The sequence below is a fragment of the Carcharhinus amblyrhynchos genome, chromosome 14 (genome assembly GCF_965287045.1).
Source record: "Carcharhinus amblyrhynchos chromosome 14, sCarAmb.v2.hapA, whole genome shotgun sequence".
In the NCBI taxonomy this organism is placed as follows: domain Eukaryota; kingdom Metazoa; phylum Chordata; class Chondrichthyes; order Carcharhiniformes; family Carcharhinidae; genus Carcharhinus; species Carcharhinus amblyrhynchos.
The window spans coordinates 5,184,551-5,202,064 of NC_137337.1; the positions used below are offsets into that span (position 1 = coordinate 5,184,551).

Consider the following 17,514-nt stretch of genomic DNA (forward strand, 5'->3'; position numbering starts at 1 on the left):
CTACGACAACGGATGAATGAACGTTGCTCAACAATCACCAGGCAATACTGTTCTCTTCCAACTCTCCATTCACCTGACGAAGAGGCAGTCCCCTCGAAAGCTTGTGAGTATTATCAAATAAATCGGTTGGACTAAAACCTGGTGTTGTCAGACTTTTTACTGTGTTGAACACTTCAGCAGTCGTGTGCATTCAGCCTCTGATCTTCAGGTAAATGTTCTCCAAGGCAGCCTTCATGACACACAACAACACAGAGTTGCTAAGCGGAAACTGATAGCCAAGTTCCGCACACATGAGAACGGCCTCAACTGGGATCTTGGATTCATGTCACACTATCTGTAACCCCCATGATTTGCCTGGCCTTGCAACACTTACTGTCCTGGCTGGAGACAATACACACCTCTTTAACTTGTGCTAAATACTATCTCCACTCACATTGTCTGCACCTTTAAAACTCGACTAGCAGATGAGCTGTAAAGACTCGCATTCTAATCAGTATTCTGTAAACTGTGTGTGTCTTTATATGCTCTGTTTTTGATCAGAACGCCCACTCACGTGATGAAGGGGGCAAACCCCGAAAGCTAGTGGTGTTTGCTACCAAATAAACCTGTTGGACTTTAACCTGGTGTTGTGAGACTTCTTCCTGCGTTTCCTGTGGTTACCGGCTGTGTCCTACAGGGGGCGCTCCTGTGTGGTTTCATGTAATTACAGATTGTGTCCTGCAGAGGGCGATCCTCTGTGTCGTTCTTGTCTTCTGTGGTTCTTGTAGTTACACAGATATCCTGCAGGTGGCGCTCCTGTGTCGTTTCATGTAATTACATCTGTGTCCTGCAGGGGACGCTCCTATGCGGTTTCCTGTAGTTACTGGCTGGGTCCTACAGGGGGCGCTCCAGTGTGGTTTCCTGTAGTTACAGACTGGGTCCTACAGGGGACGCCACCTTCTCACTTTCCCGCTCTTTGGTCGCGGGCTCGGAATATTGTTCAAGCCCCGCCTCTACTCGGCGCTGATTGGTTGTGTGTGTGTCAGGCGCAGCCAATGGCCGACTGGAGGACAGCAGCCTGTGCTGTGATTGGCCGTTCCTCTGTCAGTCAGCGCAGTGGTTGGTTGCCGCTGGTAACAGTTCCAGTGCCGCGGGAGCGCCGCTTTGTTCCTGCATCGGAACTCAGTGTCCGGCCAGAGCCCGGCCGGCGTCCAGCCAGAGCCCGGCCAGTGTCCAGCCAGAGCCCGGCCAGATCCCGCACTGGAAGCGGCAGAGCCTCCCTCATCTCTCTCTGATCCTCACTCTGACTCTCACTGTCTGATCCTCTCTGACTCTCTGATCCTCACTCTGACTCTCACTGTCTGATCCTCACTCTGATCCTCTCTGACTCTCTGATCCTCACTCTTTCCAGTGGGAGGGTAAGGGGAGGCTCGGCCAGGTTGTTGTGGAGCTTCGGGAGTCCGCTTGAAGTTTTGCTGCTGGGCTTTGCGGGGATTTGGGCTGTTGAGAGATTGGGCTGAGCGGGGGGCGCTGATGTGAGGATCGGGAGCCTGGGACACACAGGCAGAAGCAGCCTGGGGTTCCTGCTTTTCAGCCAGCAACTCCCCATCTCAGAGGCTGCAGCAACCCGGGACTCTGCACGGAGCATGGTGTGAAGCTCAACTCAGTGCCCCCCACCCTCGCCTTATCCCTGTCTCTGCCAATGCGAACCATGGATGTGACCATTTCTGAGCTGATGGAGCAGTTTCTGGAGAGCCCGCTGGTGACCTGGGTAAGTATGTGCCCAGGTAGAGTAGGTTGAAACTGTGGCAGCGTGAGTGTGTGTGGCAGCGTGTGAGGTAATGTGAATGGGTGGCAGTGTTGTGAGTGCGTGTGGCAGTGTGCGTATGTGGCTTTGTGAGTGTGTATGTGTGTTGAGTTTGGCAGTGTTGTGAGTGTAATAGTGTTGAGTTTGGCAGTGTTGTGAGTGTGTAATAGTGTTGAGTTTGGCAGTGTTGTGAGTGTGTAATAGTGTTGAGTTTGGCAGTGTTGTGAGTGTGTAATAGTGTTGAGTTTGGCAGTGTTGTGAGTGTGTAATAGTGTTGAGTTTGGCAGTGTTGTGAGTGTAATAGTGTTGAGTTTGGCAGTGTTGTGAGTGTGTAACAGTGTTGAGTTTGGCAGTGTGGTTGGATGTAGCAGTGTTGTGAGTTTGCGGCAGTATTGTGAGTGTGTAGCAGTACTGAGTGTTGAATGTGGAGCAGTATTGTGAGTGTGTAGCAGTACTGAGTGTGGCAGTATTGTGAGTGTGCAACAGTGTTGTGAGTGTGAGTGTACAGCAGTGTTGAGTCTGTAGCAATTTTGTAAGTGTGAGTATACAGCAGTGTTGAGTGTGTAGCAGTGTTGTGAGTGAGTGTGCAGCAGTGTTGTGAGTGTGCAGCAGTGTTGTGAGTGTGCGGCAGTGTTGTGAGTGTGCGGCAGTGTTGTGAGTGAGTGTGCGGCAGTGTTGTGAGTGAGTGTGCAGCAGTGTTGTGAGTGAGTGTGTAGCAGTGTTGAGTGTGGATTTGTCTACTTCTGTTTGCAGCTAATGGTGGAAATATTGCAACCCATTCAGATGCTGCAGGTGGAAATTGTAGCATTTTTTTAAAAAAAATCACCTAGTTGTAATATTTTGTTTTAAATTGTGTTTCAGGTAAAAACCTTTGGGCCAGTGGGTGCAAAGAGTAGTGAGAAGGTCAGCACATTCATGGACCTAGTGGATGGAGTGTTTCTGCACAAAATCATGTTACAAATGTGAGTTTCTTTTTCTATCATTTTCAATATGACGGTTGTAACGGCTTCAGAGCAGATTTGATCATTCTAAAACCACATCCTCAACAGCCCTCAAGCTGCACACGTACCCTGGGCTCAGTGAGTGATTTGGGGAGTTTGGTTCAGGGAGACCCCTCCCCAGGCTGGTCCCTCTCTGCTCTGAATGTAACATTGAATAAAGCGTGGCCCACATTCGCTGGATTGTTCCTGATTGTGACATTATCCCCTCAGTCAGATTGGTTTGCGAGGTTAACAGACTGTGCTGTGCTGCGCCTGGGGAGTTGTGGATGGAGAGAGAGAGAGAGAGAAGCTGTTTTTACAGCAGAGCTTATCAAGTGTCCTGCTGGGTTGGGGTGCCTGCTGGGCTGTTTGATGGGGCAGGAAGTGGGATGGAGAGGAGAGATCCTGTGGAAGGGCTGGGGGTTGTTTGGGTAGAAAGCCAATAGTTATGTGAGGTTGGAAGAGGTTGTTGCTGTGTGCCCTGCCCAGAGGCATTGTGTGTGTGCCAGAGACTGATCCAGAAAACATGAGTGAATGGTGATAGAAAAACCTCCGCCTACCCACGGTGCACATTTATAAAGTGCAAACAACAACTTGTCTGGCTCCTGTAACACATAGAAAAATCCCAATGCACTTCAAGGGAATTAAAGAGTAGTTTTAAAACTCTCAGATGTCATTCATGGTGTGAAATAATTTCAGGCTATAGCTTATAATGGCAGTTCCAGAAACGTAGAAACTAGAAGCAGGAATAGGCCATTTGGCCCTTCAAGCCTGCTTCACCATTCATTATGATCATGGCTGATCATCCAACTCAATATCCTGATCCCGCCTTCCCCCCCATATCCTTTGACCCCCCCCCTTCACCCCGAGTACTATATCTAACTGCTTCTCGAAAACAGACCTTCCCCACCACAAGAATCATAGCGAGCAGGAACTGGATCGTGCAAAGATACGTTGACCTGGGGTGGGATTTTCTGGTTTTGAGGTGAGCGTGGCTGGAAATCCCACCCCCTATGTTTTGGCCTCAACAACTTTCTGTGGTAGCAAATTCCACAAACTCTGCACTCTCTGGGTGAAGAAATTACTCCTCTTCCATGTCCGAAAACATCTACCCTGTATCCTCAGACTGACCCCTGGTTCTGGACTCCCCCACCATCAGGAACATCCTTCTTGCATCTACTCTGTCTAGTCCTGTTAGACTTTCTGGTAAATCTTCTAGAACAAGAACACCTTTCTTTGGATAAGAAGACCAAAACTGCACACAGGATTCCAGGTGTGGCCTCACCAAGGCCCTGTATGACTGTAGCAAGACATCCCTGCTCCTGTACTCGAATCTGGAACAGTGGCCTCACAGTTCCAGGGACCTGGGTTCAACTCTGCCCTTGGGTGACTGTGTTCACCTTCTCCCCGTGTCTTCAAGTGCTCTGGTTTCCTCCCACAGCCTAAAGATGTACAGATTAGATGGATTGGCCATGCAAAATTGTCCCTTGGTGTCCAAAGATATGTAGGTTAGGGAGTAAGTACGTGGGGCTATGGAGATAGGGCCTGGGTGGAATGCAGTGTTGGAGCGTTGGTGAAGACTCAATGGGCCAAACAGCCTTCTTCTGCACTGTAGGGATTCTATGATTGTAGGGATTCTATTTTCCAATCCTCTTGCTATGAAGGCCAACATACCATTTACCTTTTGTACTGCCTGCTGCACCCACATGCTTAACTTCATTATCAGATCCTTCCATGGCCTCACCCCGTGACTAGCTGTAACCTCCCCTGGCCCCACAATCAAGGCAATAAAACTCTCTCAAGACACACTTTTACTACCTTTCACATCATCTCCCAAGTCGATTCACAGGAGTGATTATCAGACACAGTTTAATACTGAACGACAGGAGGAGATATTAAGAGCAGGCCAAAGCTTGGTTAAAGAGGTAAGTTTTAGGGAGTACCTTTCCAGAGGAGAATGATGAGTTGGGGCGAAGGGGCAGCGGATTGGAATTCCACAGCCTCAGGTTGAGAAAGCTGAAGGCACGGTCAACACTGGAGGCAGCTGTCAAGGATCTAAGCTCCGAAACTGCTTTCCCAGTCCCCTCCCTTCGGATACCCAGTGACCAAACCTGCCCTTTGCCCTACCTTGGGAAGACCAGACTGTGTGATCGCTTTGCAGAACCTCTCTGTTTAATCATAGAACCCTACAGTGCAGAAAGAGGCCCTTCGGCCCATCGAGTCTGCACCGAACACAATCCCACCCAGGTCCTACCCCCATATCCCTACATGTTATACCCACTAATCCCTCTAACCTACGCATCCCTGGACACGAAGGGGCAATTTCTTAGCACAGCCAATCAACCTAACCCACACATCTTTGGACTGTGGGAGGAAACTGGAGCACCCCCAGAGAAAACCCACGCAGACACGAGGAGAATGTGCAAACTCCACACAGACAGTGACCCGAGTCAGGAATTGAACCCAGGACCCTGGAGCTGTGAAGCAGCAGTGCTAGCTACTGTGTCGCCCACCTCGTGTGATCCCCCAGTGGCTTCCTGTCGTTTTAATTCCCCACCTCATTCCCACTTCATACATCCCCAAACAGATCGACCTTAAACTGAGTTTAAGATTTAAGTTAGCTCCTGGAGTCATGGAATATTGTGTCCCTTTTTGGGAATCACCGTTTAGGAAGGATTGCCAAGACTTGGAGAGTGTGCAGAGGAGGTGAATTGATTCCAGTGATCTGATTGGAGAGCCTGGGATTATTCTTCTTGGAGCAGAGATGGTTAATGGGGATTGAATGGAAATGTTTACAATGAGGAGTGGCTTTGATAGATTAATTAAAGAGTAACTGTTTGCAGTTTCAGAGGAGCTGATGATAACCAGAATGAACAATTGTTTTAATGCAGTGAATTGTGATGTGCAGGAGCGATGGGAATAGATTCAAACATCAAAATAATGTGCATTAATCAGATAAAGATTGGCAGGGCAACAGGGAAGTGGCTGTAATTTGAGAACAGTTTCAAAGAATGAGAATGCTTTCAAAGAATTTGCACAGATTTAATGGGCTGAATGGCCTCCTTCAGTGCTGAATCATGCAGTGAATGCAGTACAGGCGATCGAGTGATGGTTTTAAAAGCTCGCTGCAGTGAGATGGCACCTGTGACTGGGACAATGGGCCGGCAGCAATCTTTACAGTAATTACACACACTGCTTATATTGTTGAAGGCTTGTATTAACATTCATTGGTTCAGTATGTGTGTCAAATCGTCTGGGATCGTGTGAATTTTACTCAGATTGATTAAGGCTGATGCTCTGACTGGCTCCAACTGATAAAAGTATTTTAGGTTCACTTCTAAACCACAAGACCACAAATAAGCACTATCCACAGTCTGAAATAGGAATTGAGAAGTTCCTGACTTCCTGAGTTTATAAAGCTTTGGTTAGGCCGCAGTCTGAGTACTGCGTTCAGTTCTTTACAGGAAAGATGTAGAGACTTTGGAGAGAGTGCAGAAGAGGGTATGAGCTCTAAGGAGAGTCTGGACAAACTAGGAGTGGCGGAGGCTGAGGGGAGGCCTGATCGGAATGTATAAAATTCTGAGAGGCAGCAATAGGGTCGACAGTCAGAATCTTTTTCCCAGAGTTGAAATATCTAATACTCAGAGGCCGTGCACTTAAGGTGAGAGGGGGAAAGTTTGAAGATGACGGGAGGGGCAAGTTTTTTTACACAGAGAGGTGGGTGTCTAGAACGCACTGCCAGGGGCGATGGTGGAGGCAGATACGATAGGGACATTTAGGGGGCTTTTAGATTAAACACATGAAATGCAAGGAATAGAGGGATATGGACCAAGGGCAGGCAGAAGGGATTAGTCTAATTTGGCATCATGTTCGGCCCAACATTGTGGGCCGAAGGGCCTGTTCCTGTGCTGTGTGTGTACAATAGAGTATACCTGATTGAAATCTTTCAGAGGAGTATTGACAGGATGGATATGGAGAGGATGTTTCTTCTCATGGGGCAATCTCGGGCACGTTGTTAATAAATTCTCATTTCAGAATGATGGGAATATTTTTCTCTCAGAGGCTCCTGAATCTTTGGAACTCCCTCCAAAGGCAGTGGGAGCAGAGTCTTGGAGTATTTTTAAAGCAGAGTTGAGTAGATTCTTGATGGAGCTGATGGAATGGTGCAGCGCGCTCTCAGGACTAAGTGGCCGCCTCCTGTCCCAAATTCATATGTTGGTGTGGGAGACGGACACACTGGGAGATCTGAGCTGTCGGTGGGTGCTGGTGCCTGGTCTGGCTGGGCTGTTCCCAGCCTCTCTGTCTGTTTGCTTGGGGGGATCTTGTGTGTTGAGCTTTGAATTCTGACAATTGAGTTTAAATTCAGCCAGTGCTGACGAGGTGGAAATCCCCTCTGTGGCCTTGTTCCTTCCCCCGTCTCTGTCACCTCCTTCTCCAGCCTTAGAACTCTCCTCGAACCGAGTCTGGTTCCCTAGGAATCCCCTACTTGCATTGGCTTGTCACTGGCGGCCGTGCTTTCTGCTATTGGGAATTCCCTTCCCTAATCTTTAGCCTGTCCTAGTTTAAGCTCTTTAAACCTACCCCTTTGACTAAGCTGCTGGCCTCCTGAGCAGATGTTCAAGGTGCTATACAAATGCAAGTTTCTGTGTTGCAGGGGTTCAGTGTGAAATGAGGATTGACTCTCTCTCGGCCCAGTTCCCACTGGGTGTTGGCAGAGTTGGTGCCTGATTAATCATCTCACTCAAAGGGCATGAGGTGCAATGGAGGAACTTGGCAGCAAACCAGAGGCGACATGAAGGAGGATATTTTTTACACAGAGAGTTGTTGTGGTCCGGAATGCACAGCCTGAAAGGGAACTGGAAGCAGATTCAATAATAACTTCAACAAATGAAATCGGATAAATGTTTTCCAGGGAAAATGGGGCCAAAGGGAAGGAGCAGGGGATTGGATTAATTGGAAAGGTCTTTCAGAGTGTTGGCACAGACACAATGGGCCAAAAGATCTCCTTCTGTCCCCTCCCAGCCCAGTCCTGTCGTCCAAGTTCTGTAACCCAGAAATCACTTACAAAGTTCCAGCAAAACTAACGAGTGTAACTCCCACAGCCAACCGCTGGGGAGAATACCTGGGAAGGAATGAGGAGGGAAAAATTAAACCAGTATAAAACAAATAACCGAATAAAGGTTTGTGAATAGTTAGCCACTTCTCACGTTGAGTGGGTGAAGCAGACGGCTCGATGCATTGAGGGGAGGTCTTGATGAGAACAAGAAGAAGAGGGATTTGGGGCAGGCTGTGAAAGGGTTAATCGGCACGGAGCTGGGTTTCCGGTGCTGTAAGCTCCGCCCCTGATATATTCAACCGCTCATTTAAATATCATTTATCTCCCATTACTGAGCCCAGGACTGAACTCTCCGGGGCCCCCAGCATCCCCCCCTCCACCAGGAGTGGTTCACTCCAACAGGGTTTACTATAGGTGGCAGCCCAACCCCGCCGGAGCAAAGGGGCAATCAAGACACCACCCTCCTCCCCGCCCCCCCCCCCCCCCCCCCGACCCCCCCAACCCCCCCAACCCTCCCCAGATGGTCAGGCACCCACTGGGCAATGACAGCCCAGCAGTGCCAGCCTGGGCCCCTGACACTGCCCAAGCAGCAAAGTGCCAACGCCTAGTGGGTAGCACCAAGGTGTGGGGTCTAATGGGGGCAGGGCCTGACGAGGGCAGGACTTCGGGGGACAAATGTGAGGATGGGGGGGGGGGGGGTCCCACTGCCACTCTGCACTGGGATCTGTGATGAGGGGGGGAGGGGGGCTGAGGCCAGTGACTGGGGCTGGCCATTGAGGTGGCGGGGGGGGGGGCGTGGGAGCAGCCTGCTGGGGATGGTCGGGGCTGCGGGGGGGGGAGGGGAAGCAGATCGGAGAGGGGGCGCAGAAGAGCGAGGTGGGCCGACAAGGGGGGCAGGGATCGAGGCAGGCCTGGATCTGTCCAGGGTGCCAGTGGTTGGGCTGTGGGGGCGTTGCACGGCCAGTGGTATGGGGACCATGGGGCTGGCTAGAGATCGGGAGCTGGCAGTGGGGGGGGGCCACTGTGCGTGTGCCAGTCTCCGCTCTGACAGATTGGCACACACTCAGGTGCCGGTCTCTCCAGCGGGAATAGGCCCCACCCACTGAGTTTTGGACTGATTTACACAGTGTACAGCGTGTGAGAGATTCATTTCAAAAATCCTGTTATCCTGGGCGGTACGGTAGCACAGTGGTTAGCACTGCTGCTTCACAGCTCCAGGGTCCTCGGTTCGATTCCCAGCTCGGGTCACTGTCTGTGTGGAGTCTGCACATTCTCCTCATGTCTGCGTGGGTTTCCTCCAGGTATTCCAGTTTCCTCCCACAGTCCAAAGATGTGCAGGTTAGGTTGATTGGCCATCCTAAGAAATTACCCCTTAGTATCCAGGGATGTGTAGGTTAGAGGGATTAGTGGGTATAATATGTAGGGATATGGGGTAGGACCTGGGTGGGATTGTGTTCGGTGCAGACTCGATGGGCCGAAGGGCCTCTTTCTGCACTGTAGGGTTCTATGATTCTATGACCAGTGGAATTGACTCCACCTTTTACACAAATTCAACACTTAGGATTTTTGGGGGAGGATTCCAGCCCCTGTATTTGATTTTGGGAATGGGAATTATGTGGAATGTGGGCTTCTCCACTCGAATTATCCGACTCCTTTAAAACTTCCTGCGCTGCCGGGATAATTCTAAAATAAGCTATTGCATAGCAGAACTTTGGTTGCCAGGCTGCAAACAAAACCTTTCATGTATTGGGAGGTTTTGTAATGATTGTGACAAACACTGTCCAAAGAAATAGTTTATTGCAGTGTTGTTTTGATGTACGTCCAACAGCGAGATCAGAATCAAGGAATTGTGCTGTTTCTTAACTTATTTTACATCAAGAGATCTGCTTTTTGTACTTTTGAAGTCAGGACTGGAATATATTAGGTCTCTCAGGACATGGGGTTAGATACAGAGTAAAGCTCCCTCTACACTGTCCCCATCAAATACTCCCAGCACAGGTACAGCACGGGGTTAGATACAGAGTAAAGCTCCCTCTACACTGTCTCCCATCAAACACTCCCAGGACAGGTACAGCACGGGGTTAGATACAGAGTAAAGCTCCCTCTACACTGTCCCCCCATCAAACACTCCCAGGACAGGTACAGCACGGGGTTAGATACAGAGTAAAGCTCCCTCTACACTGTCCCCCCATGAAACACTCCCAGGACAGGGACAGCACGGGATGAGATACAGAGTAAAGCTCCCTCTACACTGTCCCCATCAAACACTCCCAGGACAAGTACAGCACGGGGTTAGATACAGAGTAAAGCTCCTTCTAATCTGCCCCATCAAACACTCCCAGGACAGGTACAGCACAGGGTTAGATACAGAGTAAAGCTCCCTCTACACTAGATTGGGTTATTATAGAGTGACGTCTAGACTAGACTGGGTAAGATCAGAGTGAGGTCTTGTCTAGACTGGGTAAGCTGAGAGTGAGGTGTAGTCTAGACTGGGTAAGGGCAGAAGGATAGTTCAGGATATTACCTGAAGGATATTTGTGAACCATTTGTGTTTTGAAAGCCTGGCAGTTTTCATCGCTGTGGACTTTGCCTGATTTACTGAATTTCACATCACATCATGAAGTTAGCCTTTGTGTTTCCAGTTCAATAACTTAAGCACTGGGTCAGTGGTTCCCAGAGTGCACGCCAGGGGGTAAAGCTGATGCCTCAAAGCCAATAGCCACCTGTGTCCACTGGCTTTTGGCAATTTGATTAGATTTATTATTGTCACGTGTATTAGTATACAATGAAAAGTATTGTTGCTTGCACACGATACAGACAAAGCATACTGTTCATAGAGAAGGAAACAAGAGTGTGCAGAATGTAAAAGAGTCAGAGTGAAGTTTTCGAAGCACAGAACGAGAGTAAAAGACAGAATGAGAAGGAAATCACCTCACTCCGGCACAGGGAGGTTTCCATTTCTTCCTCAAACAAAAGATGCCAACAGCAACTCAGTGTCCGAGTGAGTAGAAGCTGGGATGGCCACCACAAGTTGTGATTGTATGACTAAAGGAAAGCACCTCTCACTGGCGATATACAAATTCAGCCTGGATTCTCCCAAACTTCAAAGAATGAGAGGTAATCTCACTGAAAGCTTATCCCTTAAAGGGGTAAACAGGATAGATGCGGCTTTGGTTGGGGAGGTAGAACCAGGGAGCACAATTCCAAAATAAAGGAAAGGCACTTAGGATCGAGATGAGTCTTTACACTGGGAATTACGGACCTTGGAATTCTCTACCCCAGAGCATTGAGTGTGTTTAAAGCAGTTAACAGTTTGGGATATGGGGAACGTGTGGGTGGTGGGACGGGCAAAGTGGGAAGAGAGGGAAAGCAGGGGAGGGAAGGCATTGAAGTGGATAATCAGCTATGATTATAGTGAATGGCCTCCTCTTCCTCCTATATTCCATGTTCAGAAACTTGGGATGACTCTTTGTGCTTTACAGTCAATTAAGTACTTTTGATTTGATTTATTATTGTCACGTGTATTAGTATACAGTAAAAAGTATTGTTTCTTGCGTGTTATATGGACAAAGCATACCATTCATAGAGTACATGGGGAAAGGGAAATGAGAGAGCGCAGAATGTGGTGTTACAGTCATAGCGAGGTTGTAGAGAAAGATCAACTCAATGCGAGGTAGGTCCATTCAACAGTCTGACAGCAGCAGGGAAGAAGCTGTTCTTGAGTCGGTCGGTACGTGACCTCAGACTTTTGTATCTTTTTCTTGATGGAAGAAGGTGGAAGGGAGAATGTCCGGGGTGTGTGGGGTCCTTAATTATACTGGCTGCTTTGCTGAAGCAGCGGGAAGTGTAGACAGAGTCAATGGATGGGAGGCTGGTTTGCGTGATGGACTGGGCTACATTCACAATCCCTTGTTGTAGTCACTGTTGTATGAAGGAAGTTAGGTACTAAAAATGTTTTGCGTATGTAGATACAAATATTTCATTTGTCTAATAATGCTGATTCTGACTTCAGTAGAATTGAAGTATCAAATAGGGAGGCTGTGTGATGATCCTGTGTTTATGTAAACTGTGGGTTTCTCTGTGAGAATAGCTTTGTAATGAATGGTGCTGAGGCTACAGAAGGCATAGTGTGAAGCTGGGTGTTGTGGGCTTGTTCCTCAGAGACTGCTTAGCCATTCATTGGCCTTTAAGGGAATTAATGTGTGAGTTGAGCTTCCATTGCTGCCTGAAAGATCAGCTGGAAATATTCCTGCACTCTGTATCCAAGGAAGACAAATAGGAGCGTTTTCTAAATGGTGAGAAGCTCTGGGCTGGGAGATGTGTGTGTCCGAGTTGACGAATCATTAACAGCCAGTGTACAGGTACACAAACACAAATCTGAAAGCCTTTGCAATGTTAGCCTTTACCCCTGAGGGACTGGACAAAGAAGTGATCTCTCACCTACACAGAGCCTTGCTCAGACCCCGTTTAGAGACCAGCACAGCCGAGGAAGACATTGTTGTGTTGGTAATGTTACTGGGCGAGTAATCCAGAGGCCCCAGGCTAAAGCCCTGGGGACACGGGTTCAAATCCCACGGCAGCTGGTGGAATTTAAATTCACTTCATTAAACCTGGTTCCGGTGACCCATCGATTATGTAAAAACGCATTCACCAATGTCCTTTAGGGAAGGAAATCTGCCGTCCTTATCTGGTCTGGCCTCGGTGTGACTCCAGAGCCACAGCAACATGGCTGATTCTCAGCTGCCCTCTGACATGTCCGAGCCGGACACTCGGACCAGCTCAGTTCGGGATGGACAGTAAATGTTGGCCCAGCCAGCGATGCCCACACACCACGGAAGAATAAAAAGAAAGCTTGAACTCCAACAAAATCAAGTGGCCTTTTGTCTAGGCTGAATGAAGTATCATTGGACTCCTGGGGTAGAATTTAATGCCCCCACCCCCAGTGGAACATTTAACCAAGCAGAGGGGTGACGGGTTGGAACTCTGCCACCTTCCCCACTCTGCCCCCTGCAGGAAGGCTGCGGGGCCTCCCAGCTCACCCACTGAAGGGTACCATCGATGCCAATTTTAGGGCCTTGTTCCAATGCTGCTGATACCCATCCAACAGCGGGATGGGGCCTCACCACACGGGAAACCTCAACATGTCTGTCAGTGCTCTCTCCCTCACTCTGTCCCCCCCTTCCTGCCTCCCTCCGTCGCTGCCTCCCTGACTCCCTCCCTCCCTCGCTCCCACCTTCCCTGCTTCCCTCATTCACTCCGCCTTTCCCTCACTCCCTCCCTCTCTCCCTCCTTCCCTCCCTCCCCTCCTTCATTCAAAGGGATTCAGTGCCTAATCGAGGGACTGGCATTGGGAAGAGAGGGAGGGTGAGAACAATATCTGACACCCCCCCCACCACCCCGCCCCCCCATCCCACCCACTGTGTCACCCCCCCCTGCCCCGGCGAGGGGAGTTTTTGGAGAATTGGTGACTGAAGGGACGGTGGCTCATTCGGTTCCCCCCTTGGGCGCTGTGACATCGGCAACCTGACCCCAGCCAAACCTGCAACCGTTGAACAGAAGCGATCACATTCCGGTCTGTCCTGGCACCCCTCCTGCTTATCGTGTTGTTCCTCAGGGAGCACAGACAGCTAATGACAGGCTGCGTCCCCATCAATTTACTGTCATTTGTTGCTTAACTGTGTCAACAATAGTTCAGTGACTAACCTCCGGAGAGATGACAGCACAGAGAGCACTGCCCGGTCGATACACAAAGCTGAGAAAAGCCTTTGCTCGGAACCGGAGATCAAACTCCAGCTGAGGTGTTTCAGTAAAATACTGCACTGCTTACTGTTGGAGCACAGAAACCTGCCTCGTACTCCCTTGAGCTTTGAAGATTGAGGGGTTATCGGAACAATCTAATTTGAACGTTAAAAGGGATCAGTTTGGGTCGTTATGGAATCAGTTTTCTCCGGTGGGGAGCCGGAGAGCTGGGATTGAGAGACAGAGCAGGGAGTGATTCAGAAAGCTTTTCATTACAGACGGTCAGGGAAATCTGTAACCGGATAGAGGGGCTGAATGGCCTCCTTTTTGCGTTGCACCCATTCTTCCTCCAGTAGAAACACTCAGTGTAGGAGGGAAGTTCACTGTGTTATCCCTGAACATTAACACCATTCTCAAATGTGTCAGGTATTAATCTGAGATATTTGATAGGAATTGCAGTTTTAGCCCCAGACTGTTGGTCAGTTGCATGATCCACAGCTCAGCGGTTAGCACTGAGCCTGATTTTATGTGACGGGCACAAATTCTAAGTCTGGAGTTGGTGATACGTCTTTGTTTGATCGAGTACAGTCATGTGTATCATCTACTAACGTCCCGGGATTAACTCCCTAACTGACCCTCGGTTAACTCTCGCTCTCCTGGACCAGGTTAACAGTGGGGTTCAAGTTCCTCTAGAGAACCAGACACCCAGGGGATGAGTAACTCGGAACTGAGTGAGCTTCTTTCAGATAAACAAGATCAACAGAGTGAGGAATGAACCAAAAGGCAGCCCCTTAAAGGGGAACCTCGTCAGAGTGAACAGAATCGAGATGGAAACGTCAAACATCAACCAAAAATCTTCTTGAGGGGAGAATGATAAACAGCCCAGTCCCCTGCAGTGTCCGCTGGGCACGGAAGGCCTCACTGACACTGGAAGAGACCACCTGCTCTCTCCCCCAGGTCACCTGGCAGCAGACATAGCCACGGAGGAAGGACAGACAGTCAGAGTGGACGACCTGCTTGACCTTACACCGTCTAGACTTAGTAATGACCAGCTTGGCCAGCTGTAGGAGCAAGGGGAACGAGGAGATCCTTCTCCCTGCACTACCCCCCCACCCACTACACCCCCCCCACCACCCTCACAACCCCTGCACCCCCCCATCACCCCCCCACACCCCCCCCACCACCCTCACAACCCCTGCACCCCCCCATCACCCCCCCACGCCCCTGCACCCCCCACCACCCTCACAACCCCTGCACTCCCCCATCACCCCCCCACGCCCCTGCACCCCCCCCACCACCCTCACAACCCCTGCACCCCCCCATCACCCCCCCACACCCCTGCACCCCCCCATCACCCCCCCACGCCCCTGCACCCCCCACCACCCTCATGCCATCCCCCCATCCCCCTGCACCGGGTGCCCAAGCGTTGGTGTGAGCGCCCATGTCTCTCCTGAAGGGACTGGTTAGTTGGACAACATGGTTCTCGAATGGGAGAATTTGAACCAACACCAAACGTCAACCAATGGCCTGAACACAGGAGAAACAGTTCAAATGGAAGGGTTTTGTGAGGGGGAATTCCAGTCCCCCACAAAGGTCAAGAGAAAGGTCATTGTGTGAAATAAATATGTTTCATTAAGATAGACACTACCTTTAGTTTGATGGGCTGAGTGGCCTCCTCCTGCACAATAGAGTTTAAAGTTTATTTATTATTAGAGTCACAAGTAGGTTTACATTAACACTGCAATGAAGTTACTGTGAAAATCCCCTAGTTGCCACACTCCAGTGCCTGTTCGGGTTACACTGAGGGAGAATTTAGCACGGCCAATGCACATCTTTCAGACTGTGGGAGGAAACTGCAGCACCCAGAGGAAACCCACGCAGACACGGGGAGAATGTGCAGACTCCGTACAGACGGTGACCCAAGCTGGGAATCGAACCCAGGTCTCTGGCACGGTGAGGCAGCAGCGCCAACCACTGTGCCACCCTGGATTCAATGGTTCTCTGAAAGGAATACGGAGAAGAGCTGAAGCACGGTGTTAGCCTTGACTAATAACAGTGGGTGAGGTTGGCTGGATGGACTGAGTGGCCTCTTCCTACTTCCTGGAAGCTACTGAGGGAGACAGGGAGCCAGGCCAGCAGGATTAGTGCAGAAATTTGGCGACATTGTGTAAAACGTAAGCTGGGAAAGTTTGTGTTGGGACGATGTGTTGAGCCTGTGGGAGAACACAGGGCCTGTGGGGGGGTGGGGGGGGGGGCGTGGGGGGGTGATTGTCCCGGCTGAAATGAAAACAGTTTTGTCTTGAACACTGGCTGCACGATGAAAATGCAGCTACTGCTTGTGTGTGTTTAAAAAGAGCTGCTTTTCAGTGAATGGGCCCTCAGCTGCACTGCCTTTTGCTGAAATTAAATCATTGACACTTGGTGAATTGAATGCAGGAAGTGGGTAGTCAGTGGGTGCCCCGGGGAGGGGGGGGGGTGCGGGGATGGGATTCACAACCCTGGTTAGGCTGTTCCTCGGCTATTTCCTTTCGACCCAGGCTGGCTGCAGCTTCCTTCAGAGATCTGGATGTGTCCCAAATTGGATACGTGACAGGCCTGTGGTGTCGGCTCAGGAGAAAGACAGGATTTACACAGCGGCCTTCAAAACTCGACAGACCCCAAAGCACCGTGCAGCTGATAAAGTACTTACAAAGCGCGAGCAGTGTCGGAGTGACTGTGTGCACAGCAAGATCCCACAAGCTGCCCCGTGGCACACAGCTGAAAAGACTCGTAGGCGTCCGGCAACAAGCCTTCCATTCGGCCCATCACACACCTGCTGGCTTTCCGATCGAGTAGTCGTGTTTCTTCCCACTCCCCGCTCTGTCTGTAACTCTGCAAGTTCCTTATCCAGCTCACCCTTCAAACTACAAACACAATCAACTGGGACCGGTGTTCTGGAGTGAATGAAAAAGATATCCTCACCTCCCCTGCACCTCCCAGGCCCCCCCCTTCCCATTGAAATGAAGTAAATGGAAAATATGGTCGATAATCAATAGTTCAGTGTGCAGACCCGATGGGCTGAATGGCCTCCTGCAGCAGTGTAGGGATTCTGTGATGAGGTCCAGTCTTAAAGCTGCAAGTTGGGGAAGGTGGGTCAGGAGGGGGAGTGTTGGTCTGTCCGTGAGTTCTCGATTAACAATACTCTGAGAGCTGAGTATTGACAGATTTAGTGGGGTTTTAATAAACGATTCAGTTAAAGGAAACCTCAACAAGTGAGTCCTTTGAAAACAGATCAGAAATGGAGAATAGATTCTGAATTTAGGACTCTGATGTACGGTGGCCTTGAGCTGTAGCACTGGCCAGGCGTCAGTACAGGAGAGTTAATGAGTAGCGCACAGTACACAGCGGCAGGGCTGTAAAACAGGCTGTGGATAAACAATGGGCCAGTTGGTGAACTGAGACAAGCAGTTTCTGTTCTTGGTTTCCATTGATGCTCTGCAAACACTTGATCTACCTCACTGCCCCAGGAACCATCCTCCCAGACAGTGCCACATCCGAACTCTGCTGTGTCGAGCAAAGTACAGAGAGTGTAAACTGGACGGTCAATATTCGTGACATTGTCAACAGAGAGAGACTCTCACCCGAGAGCGACATGCTTTGGGTGCTGGAGAGAAAGCTGGAAAATGCTGGAAATGCTCCAATCTGGCAGCACCAGTGGAGTGAGAAACAGAATTCACATTTCAAGTTTATATTACAGTATTCCAAGTCAGGTCGGATATTTCAAGGTGTTCTGTAAAGCTGGCCTGCCCTATGATGTTTTATGTTGAGTTTGGCAAGGTGAGCGTGAGAGATTTCACTTCAGATGTGATTCATCTGACCAACAAAGAGCTTTTGTCAAAAACAAAATTAAGAATATTGTTGGCATGTCTAGTAAGACAATTAGCAAGAACATTTAACAATTACAAACAAGAAAC

At 49.7% G+C, this 17,514-nt stretch overlaps 1 protein-coding gene across 1 annotated transcript in view; it reads left to right on the forward strand.

The window, feature by feature from the left end:
• Positions 1–1,272: 1,272 nt before the first annotated feature.
• Positions 1,273–17,514, forward strand: part of LOC145352343 (protein Daple-like) — a 161,085-nt gene continuing 144,843 nt past the window's right edge. Inside the window, exons 1-2 of the mRNA XM_080202099.1 lie at positions 1,273–1,750; positions 2,648–2,748. Of these exons, the coding sequence (XP_080058225.1) occupies positions 1,682–1,750; positions 2,648–2,748 (170 nt within the window). The 5' untranslated portion in view covers positions 1,273–1,681. The remainder of the gene's footprint in view (positions 1,751–2,647; positions 2,749–17,514) is intronic.